Source organism: Balaenoptera acutorostrata, chromosome 13 (assembly GCF_949987535.1).
Source record: "Balaenoptera acutorostrata chromosome 13, mBalAcu1.1, whole genome shotgun sequence".
Lineage (NCBI taxonomy): Eukaryota > Metazoa > Chordata > Mammalia > Artiodactyla > Balaenopteridae > Balaenoptera > Balaenoptera acutorostrata.
Window position 1 is genome coordinate 90,080,521 of NC_080076.1, and position 10,352 is coordinate 90,090,872.

The window sequence follows — 10,352 nt, forward strand, 5'->3', positions numbered from 1 at the left end:
ACCGTCAGCCAGTGTAGAAAAAAAGGCTGGAGAGTCATTGTAGCTGAGGGCAAGGAAGCTGGGATATTTATCACGCCTCCCGTCAGCCCTTAGTGGAGGGCTGCTTCTGGAGGGTGTTAATTTCTCAGCATTTCTGGCTGCGGGCATGACCACGTGGGTTCCAGAGGCCAGAATGCCCTCAGGCTTAAAACCACCTTGCGGGCTTGACAGCTGAAAGTTAAGCAGGCAGGTATTGTCGGAAAGTGGGCAGGTGCCAATGGCGAGCACACACCATCTTTAGATTTCATGAACATTCTCACTCACTCCTAACAGGAAGCTGGTGATAGTCTGGGCTTTTCCTTACAAGTGATAGAGGCCTAACTCGGGCTGGTTGAGACAGACGTCAGGGTTTATCAGTTCATGTCCAAGCATTTGCATCTTCAGGTAAAGCTAGATCCGGATGCTCCAGTGGTGTCATCAGAAACCTTCATTTCTATTATGGGCATTTGTCCTCAATTCTGGAAAAATGTCCAGCCCTTATTTCTTTGACTATTGAAGTTCTCCCAAATTCTTTGCTTCTGGAACTCCTAACAGAAAACTGTTGGTCATTCTCATTCTCTTTCTCATTTCTTTCAACCTTCCTTTCCTATGTTTCATCTCTTTATATTCCTGTGGTTACATTCTGGGTAAGTTTCTTGGCTCAGTCTCCCATTACACTAATTCTCTCCTCAACCATGTCTAATCTGCTCTTCAAACTATCCACTGAGTAATTAATTTCAACCGGAGTATTTTTTCATGTCTAGAAGTTCTGTGTGGTTCTTTCCACAGCTCCCTGTTCTTTTTCCGGTGACTCCCACTCTTTCAGTGTAGTTTCTACTCCTTTTTCCTCTCTTTAACTATTGTTTTTCGGCTTATTTTTGTTGTTGCTTTTATTTCATAGTCTTTTTCATTTGTTTTATTATCTCGAATCCTTCGTCTGCTGATCTTTCTATGTGAAATTCATACGGTTTTCTCTCATGGTAGAGCCTTCCCTCCTAGGGATTGTAATTTTTTTTATCATGAGCACCTCTTGAGCTGTGGTTGCTTTGTTTTATATGGTTCCTGAGGAATTCCTGTGCAGTTTTGCATGTGTATGGGTCCAGTTTCAAGCAAATGTCTTGCAGCTCCTTCACCATCAGGTGTTATAACTTCAGACTCCCCGCTCCTGGGGAAGGCGTGAGGTTCTGATGTCCAAGGGAGACATTTTCACACCCAGTGCTTAGCGCACAGACAAGCATCACGGCTGTGCCTCTGGCCCAGTGGGTAGGCTTTCTCACCCCCATATGTGGAGAGGAGTCCTGGCTTTACGTAAAAGCTTTCACCCCAATCTGACACATGCCTTGTTGGGCATCACCATCCCAGCCACTGGCTGGTAGGTCTTCTGAGCAGCTCTGCACGCCCTCAAGCCGTCTCAGTAACAGTTACCTATTTGTACCACTCTAGTATGCCTTCTCTTTTCATTTCTGATTCCTGGGAATTTGCATCTCTTATTTGTATATTTTTACCTAGTTTTTAACTAGTTTATACTTAGCCAGTCTTCTTTGTTGTTGAGACATGCTCTTAAGATTCTCTCTCTCTCTCTCTCCCCCCTCCATCTCTTAACTTTCTCTCCGTTGTGCTGGCCTCAGGTTCCAGCAGACTGTCCCTAAGTGGTTGCAGGATGGCCACTCCCCATTCCAGCTTGCATCCCAACTCAGTAGTTCCAGGGGAAATAAATTCTGCTCTAATTCCAACAAAAGCCCAGAGATCACATCCCATTGGCTGGTTTGGGTCATGTGCCTCTTTCTGAGCCAATCACTGTGAAAAGGGTAGTAAAATGTTCTGATTGGCCAGACCTTGGACACATGCCCACCTCTGGAACTGGAGAGGCTGGTCCCTCCCACCCATACTCCTCCAACTCTGAATGGAGAAAAGGCATGGTTCTGAAAGGAAAATTAGTGTTCTAGCCCCCATCGGAAAGGAGGAATGGAAACTGGTCAGGCCAAATAGATGTCCATCCCAGACCCTATGGTTTAGATATTCACATTCCCACTTTCAGTTGGGGAAACTGAGGCCCAGAAGAATTGGTTTAAAGAAAAATGTTCCCGGGGAAATAATGGATCCATGTATTTAATTCAAAACTCCCACTTCAAACCCTCTGCCCTTTGCCATGGTGTCCAGAGGCCAGGATTAGAGGAACACAGGATCCTTTACCCACAACAGACCCCTGGGGTTCCGTTAGCTCTTCCCAACCATGAGGTCACTGCCCACTTCCTTCCCCCCTCTGCACCCTGCTTCACCTTCATAACATCCAGCAGATTGTCCAACAGGAGCGCTCCTGGCCATTTCACAGCCAGTGCCAACCCATCTCCCTCCTAACCTCCAATCACCTTCCTTCCTCCCTGTACATTGAACTGTACATTAAAAAGTAAAACTTAGGGAATTCCCTGGCAGTCCAGTGGTTAGGACTCTGCACTTTCACTGCTGAGGGTGCAGGTTCAATCCCTGGTCGGGGAACTAAGATCCCACAAGTAATGTGGCACAGCCAAAAAAAATTAAAAACTTACCACGTCAAACTTACGCAGAACTAACATCCCAGCCCAGCTCCAGGAAACATCCCAGCCTGCCACGATAAACAGCCGTGTATTGTTTACTCTCTGTCAGTCTTCTGTCCAAGACTACTCAGTGTCTGGCACATGGCCTGACACAGAAGAGGCTTTTAATACATGTCCCTGAAATGATCAGATGAATGAAAATTGGACCACTCAATGCCTGTTCTTAGAGGACAGGGAAGAATTCCAGACACATCACAATTGTTTCCTTCAATCCCTGGCCTGGTCAGTGACCTCAGAGTCAGAGGCAGCCAGGAGACTGACCAGCAACCGTGGTTAAAACTCGAGACAAACTGACTGTACTCAAACCCAGCTCTGTCACTTGGCGGTGGAAACTTGGGTGAGCCTCGGGTCCCCCCTGTGATCCAGTCTACTCACCTGCAGAATGAGAAATATAGATAACAGCATGTACCTTGTATACTGTTGTGGTGATTCAATGAGTTGATCATGAAAACCACTTAGAACAGTGGCTGGTACCCAGGAAGCGCTATGGACACCTTAGCTACCATCACCACCGCGGTAGGTGGAATAATGGCGCTCCATAGATGGCCACGTGTGATTCCTAGACCCTGTGAATATGTCACCTGATGTGTCAGAGGGGACTCTGCAGATGTGATTAAGGATCTTGAGATGGAGAGATTACCATGGATTATGCGGAGAATGGAACATACTGAACTCAATGTCATCACAAGGGTTCTGATAGGAGGGAAGAGGGGGCATCAGATTGAGCAGTAGATCATGTGAAGACCCAGCAGACACGCTCAAGTGACGTCACTGGTAATAAATTCAATGGAATTAATTAATTAATTAATTAATTAATTAATTAATTCAGTGGAGCCTAAATTCAGTGAGGGCTTTTCATGGGGTCTTTTCCCCGGGTAAGGATTACACTGGAGCTGTCATTGCCTGTCTACATTGGTTCTTGGTTCCATTAAGGTGATTCTCGGATCTTGATATAAAACCTGGATTTTTTTCCCCCAGGTTCATCAGCCACCAGGTCTGGATTTTGAGTCCTGCCCCTAAGTCTTCGGGTTCTGTTCTAGAATGGGGGCAGGTGCGATGCCCAGAGAAGAGGCGTCTCCCCCCTCTCGCCTCCCCCGTGGTTTTCTAACTGCCCCTCTCCCCGCAGGAAGCCGTGCTCAGCACTTGGCTCCAGTTCAGCGATGGCTCAGTGACACCTCTGGACATCTACGACACCAAGGACTTCACCCTGACCGCCACCTCCCTGGACGAGGCCGTCGTGTCCGTCCCCCAGCCCCACTCGCCCGGGCGGCCCGTGGTTACGGCCGAAGGGGAAGGCCAGGGACCCCTGGTGCGAGTGGACCTGACCATCGCGGAGGCTTGCCAGAAATCCAAGCGCAAGAGCGTCCTGGCCGTGGGCGTCGGCATCGTCAGGGTCAAGTTCGGCCAGAACGACGCCGACTCCAGCCCCGGCGGGGACCACGGGGAGGCGGAGATGAAGAACCACGCCAGCGACCGGCGCCACAAGGGCCAGGAGGGGCACTGGTACGGCAGCTCCTCCGCGGAGCGCGAGGAGGGGGCCCTCCGGAGGGCCAGCCCCACGGCCAAGTCGCTGCTGGACAACAAGGTGGGCAAGAACAGCCGGCTGGACGGGGGCCGGCTGGCGGGCGAGGGCCAGCTGCAGACCATCCCCATCGACTTCGCCAACTTCCCGGCGCAGGTGGACCTGCCGCAGGCGGGGGGCGGGCCGGGGCCCGGCGACCTGGTGCAGACGCCCCGCGGCCTGAGCGACCTGGAGATCGGCATGTACGCCCTGCTGGGGGTCTTCTGCCTGGCCATCCTCGTCTTCCTCATCAACTGCGCCACCTTCGCCCTCAAGTACAGGCACAAGCAGGTGCCCCTGGAAGGCCAGGCCTCCGTGACCCACTCGCACGATTGGGTGTGGCTGGGCAACGAGGCGGAGCTCCTGGAGGACGCGGGCGACGCGTGCCCCCGGCAGGACGAGCGCACGACCGTCATAGACGAGAGCAACCGTCTCCTGCTCAACGGAGGTTCCCAAAAGCACGGGCAGAGCCAGGTCCCCAGGCCCGCCGACTCCGGGGACAGGCAGGGCAGGGGCCAGACGCACGAGCCCCTGCACTCACCCACCTCCAAGAGGAAAAAGGTGAAGTTCACCACCTTCACCACCATCCCCGCCGACGACAGCTGTCCCACCGTGAACTCCATCCTCGGCGGCACCGACGAGGACATCAAGTGGGTGCGCCAGGACGTGGGCGTGGGCGCCCCCAGAGAACTCAGAGACTGCCTGGAGAAGTTCAAGGACAAAGCCTAGGCCCCTCTGGCCGAAGGGCCAGCGCTTGGACGCCCTCCTTCGGTTCCAGAGCAGATCTGGGGCTGAACAGGGAACCGTTGGGGTCCCCTTGGAAACCAGTTGGAGATTCTGAAGCCGGAAAGGGACATTTTTTTGTAATCAGAGGTTGATGACGGCAGATGTTCGCAAGTCGGCAGAATAAACTCGGGGAAGGGAGCTTCTGGAGACGTTTGACCTGCGCGGGGCCAAATTGGGAAGGTTATTTTATGAGTCAAAATATAACCCAGACAAGCTACCAAAAAGTATTTGTTAAAAAAAAAAAATGCAAAAAGGCAAGTAATCATCTGTTTATATTTCTAATAAAGGAGCAAAATATATTAAAACTAGGGCCTGCTAAGAGACATTTTCCGTTTTAATTCAATATTCCCTTTCCGAGGACAGCCTTGGACTGTCACCCTGGGCTTGGGGAGGAGACATTTCTGAATATTGGTTGCCTCTTGGGATAGACCTGAGGATTTTTACATCTCTACTTAATCATCTTTTCTTTTTCCACATTCTCTTTTTTCCCTCCTTTTTTTCTTTCTGTGTCTTAGACTTCCATTTGATTTATATTTAATGTTTATTCCTGAGGATCCAATAGTATATTTTCCTAAATTAAACAAATTATATTCCTATACATCAGATGAATGCTTAGAAACGATGTCATTTAATCCACTCTTTAAGTATTACGTTTGATGCTTTTCTGTATCCCTCCAGCCTTGTTGATATTTGCTGGGTCTTCTACAATCAGGGGGAGTTCTCAGAGCCTTTGGGGGGATGGGGGAAGATGCCTTCACCCATCACCACTACACCCACCACAGGGCCAAAGCCAGTGGGTGGGACATTGGCAGAGGCTGGACCAGTGGGACACAGCCAGCAGCACAGAGCCCAGCCTGGTTCCTCTGACCCCCTCCAGGACTCCGTCACTGGTGTCGTGCGGATGCTTCTCCCAGGGGAAGATGAGGTCAGATCCACAAGGGAGAAACCAGACCCAAGAGTAATCAGCACCAACCTCACAGATTAGATCTATCCCGAGACATGCTGATATTGCCAAATGAACAAGGATTTAAAAAACTGTCTGAGGGTTTTTCAGTTGTTTTTCTTACCTCGTTAGGCAGGGTATACCAGCATAAACGGAAAACACGAAAATCTACGTTAGATTGTCAATCAACTGTGCTTTTTGGTACCAGCCTAATCGTGTAGCAGCACATTGCAAAATGCACTCATCCAAAGTGAAGTGTACGAGGCAGAGGAGACCACGAGGTAGGGACACAAACCCCAAGACTCCGTTCTGTCCGCAGCTGCTGGGGACGAAGCCGCCCGGCTGTCACGTGATGCTCTCCGTGGGGCGGCGCCCGCAGATACCGGCAATGCTTCCTGTTTTTATTTTTTTAATTACTAAAATCGATAGCTAAGAAAGGGTCCTCGAAGCCTCATAACCTTAGCCGGACCTTTTAAAAAGATATTTCTAGCACATATTAGAGACGGGAAAAAGGAGCTATTTATTTATACCTGTGATGCCAATTGTCATTAAAACATTTTCCATGGCTTGACAAGTCAGTATCTTGTGGGCTGTCTCTTATTTCACTTAACTCCTATTATTTCCTCTCCCCGCCAAATGTACAACTTGTTAAAGAAATAAACCGTCTGCTAGTCTAGAAGGAAAACTATACACTGTTGGCTTGTTTTCCTCTTGGTTTCTTGGCTGATCCAGAGTAATTCCTAACAAGAGAAACTTTCAATCACCTGTCCACTGTCACCTACATCAGCAGTTCTCACACGTGAGCATGCTCAGGGTCACCAGGAGAAAATGTGCGTTCCTGGCGAGTTCCAGGGTGATGCCAATGCTGTTTGTCGGCTCCCCCCCCCCCCCGCCCCGCACCGCAGTGAACTTCCAATTCACATCGAAGGAGAAGGAGAGCCTTGTCATTGAATGGAAAACTGTGTTGATCTCTCATCTGGGGAAAAGGTGTACTTTTATTCTGATTATTTTTGCATTTGTTGTTGTTTGAAGTTCCAGTGGGATTGTGGTTCCTTTGGCTGGTTGAGGGAAGAGAATTTTTTGGTTGAAGACAAGAGAGTGATTTTTTTAAAATAAGTTTTATGTTTTTAATTTTTTAAAAAATTTATATAATTTTTTAACAACTTTATTGGAGTATAATTGCTTTACATTGTTGTGTTAGTTGCTGCTGTATAACAAAGTTAATCAGCTATACATACACATATATCCCCATATCCCCTCCCTCTTGCGTCTCCCTCCCACCCTCCCTATCCCACCCCTCTAGGTGGTCACAAAGCACTGAGCTGATCTCCCTGTGCTATGCATCTGCTTCCCACTAGCTACCTATTTTACATTTGGGAGTGTATATATGTCCATGCCACACTCTCACTTTGTCACAGCTTATACTTCCCCCTCCCCGTCCTCAGGTCCGTTCTCTACGTTTGCGTCTTTATTCCTGTCCTGCCCCTAGGTTGTTCAGAACCTCTTTTTTTTTTTTAGATTCCATATATATGTGTTAGCATACGGTATTTGCTTTTCTCTTTCTCTTACTTCACTCTGTATGACAGACTCTAGGTCCATCACCTCACTACAAATAACTCAGTTTTGTTCCTTTTTATGGCTGAGTAATATTCCATTGTATACATGTGCCACACCTTCTTTACCCATTCATCTGTCGATGGACACTTAGGTTGCTTGCATGTCCTGGCTATTGTAAATAGAGCTGCAATGAACATTGTGGTACATGACTCTTTTTGAATTATGGTTTTCTCAGGGTATATGCCCAGTAGTGGGATTGCTGGGTTGTATGGTAGTTCTATTTTTAGTTTTTTGAAAAACCTCCCTACTAATAACAACCTTATTGAGACATAATTCACGTAACATAAAACGGACCCATTTAGAGTGTACAATTCAATGGTTGTATATTCAGAGTGGTGCATCACATCAATTTTAGAAAATTTTCATCATCCCAAGAAGAAACTCCGTACTCATCAGATTCACTCCCCATTTCCCCACCTGCTCACCAAATTCCCAGCCCCAGGCAACCACTGATCTACTCTCTGTCTGCATGGATTTGCCTGGGGGCGGCGGGGGCCTAGTATCTATATCATTACGGGAGAGTCTGTGAGAAGCCGATGGGATTCATATATTGTCACTGTTTTTTTTGTTTTTTGTTTTTGGCCGCGACGAGTGGCCTTGTGGGATCCTAGTTCCCCAACCAGGGATTGAATCCGGGCCCTCAGCAGTGAAAGCACGGAGTCCTAACCACTGGACCGCCAGGGAAGTCCCTGTGAGTGTTTCTTAATCGAGGCACCAGGGGAGCTCTGTTCTCCCACAGCATGGCTGCACGTGTGCAGTAAAACAGCCTGCAGTACCTCTTCTGGAGAAACCAGGTCCACTCCTAAATCGAGCTCCCTACCTAGCCAGCTCATGTATTGCTTTAAAAGAATCAGGCTTCAGGGCTTCCCTGGTGGCGCAGTGGTCGAGAATCTGCCTGCCAATGCAGGGGACACGGGTTCGAGCCCTGGTCCGGGAAGATCCCACATGCCGCGGAGCAACTGGGCCCATGAGCCACAACTACTGAGCCTGCGCGTCTGGAGCCTGTGCTCCGCAACAAGAGAGGCCGCGATAGTCAGAGGCCCGCGCACCGCGATGAAGAGTGGCCCCCGCTCGCTGCAACTGGAGAAAAGCCCTAGCACAGAAACGAAGACCCAACACAGCCAAAAATAAATAAACTACATTCCTTTAAAAAAAAATTATTTTTCCACTTTTAAAAGTAGCCCAAGAGCATTGTAAACAATTTATAAAAATGACCGAATTCACTCCCTTTGGAGCTTTGATGATGTCCTTCTAGGTTTTTGCCCTCGGATGTCTTTTTTCTTCCTAGGTTGAGATCAAGGTGCAAATATTGCTTTTTAAGTGTAATTAACAGGGGAAGTTCCGCAGCCTTCAGTCGGAGGTCATGGGGCTGCATGTGCATGGGACAGACGGGGGGCTGCATGAGGGGGTCCCCTCGGGGCAGGGGGAAACTGGGGACTAAAATCCAGCCCAATCTTTGCTTGTCAATATACCTGCACCTGGAGGAGAAGCTTACGGTTCTCCTTTGAACAAGAATACCATCTGCTTGCCAAGCGGGCAGCCTGGGCTGCACTTTCCAAGTGGAGGCTACAGTTTACATCTTGCCCTCAAGGGCAAACGGAGCCCTGTAAGATGAGGTGAAAGGGATCGAGGTGATGGCCAGCCTGCATCAGTGAGCAGCCTGCCTTCTGTGACGGTGATGAGGGAGTCGCTCATACAGACGAACTCTTCCACGGCTAATAATGACACAAGTGGCCTAAAGGCCACAGAACAGCTGTTTCAAGGCACTGGAGCGCAACTGCAGTTGAGACAGGCTGCGACCTGGGAGCCGGGGCCTTTTGCTGCAGGGCTTGCACCTGGACACACGTCTCCTCCAGTAACAGAATACAAAGAAACTATAAGGGACTAAAGATAACTGCGTGCATGAGCAGTTGGGGCAAATTATGGACAACAAGGTACAAAAAGACCAAAAACCCAACTGCCACTTCTGAAGAGCCTGGAGCAAAAGCAGGGGGTCGGGAAACAGCGCAGGGTACTGCGCATTACCCCCTGCACTCAACACCACCAAAGGGGCGGGCAGACCACCTGAGCCACGCCTCCAGCCCCACCCCTGGACACACCCCTACCCTCACCCCATATAAGGAACCGGCTCTCCCTGCCTCGGGGAGTGAGCAAGCAGGGGAACCTGTTACTGGTTCTCGCTCCCCCCTGCTGCAGCAGGGGCCCTAATAACACCTTGCCTGAATTTCTTCTCTGGCCTCTGATCAATTTCTATTGATTAAGGAAGCCAAGAACCCTGGTTGGTACCACGGTGATGGAGACGGGAGGGCAAAGATCCCAGGGAGCGGGGACGGGCACAGAGGTGAGCCCCACATTGGCCACCAAGCTCTCTCCTTGGGGTGTTGTCCATGCACACGGTATTGCTCAGAGGCTGAACCAAACGTGACAGCCCAGAGCTTGCAATAGGCTCACCGGGCTGGACAGACAAATACTATGTCCAGGACACTGGAGGCAACAGGGACTGAGGGTCTGAAATTCCTGAGATAAGAGATTTGCTGGGAAGTGAGTCCAGTGAACAATTTCCTCTTCAGGAAATTGCCAGCTTCTCAACTGGACATGAAGCTAAGAAAACAAGATAGGGAGGTGTTAAAGGCTAAGCTGTTAGGTGGGTGATCTCCTAGGACTCTTTTTGGTTCAGGGCCACCCTGGGAGGATGTAAATTCCCAGGCACTCCCTGGCGTCTGTGCAGGTCAGCAAAGTGGGATTTGGTAAGAAAAAGCCTCAGGTGCTGGATCTTGGAAAGGAAAGCAGGTGAAATTGGGCACACGTGGGCTGGTACCCAGAGACAGGGATC

The 10,352-nt window shown here is 49.5% G+C and overlaps 1 protein-coding gene across 1 annotated transcript in view; it reads left to right on the forward strand.

Annotated features, from left to right (window-relative positions):
• TMEM132C (transmembrane protein 132C) overlaps window positions 1-6,321 on the forward strand; it is a 262,406-nt gene extending 256,085 nt beyond the window's left edge. Inside the window, exon 9 of the mRNA XM_007189674.2 lies at window positions 3,739-6,321. Coding sequence (XP_007189736.2) covers window positions 3,739-4,902 — 1,164 coding nt within the window. The 3' untranslated portion in view covers window positions 4,903-6,321. The remainder of the gene's footprint in view (window positions 1-3,738) is intronic.
• Window positions 6,322-10,352: the final 4,031 nt, after the last annotated feature.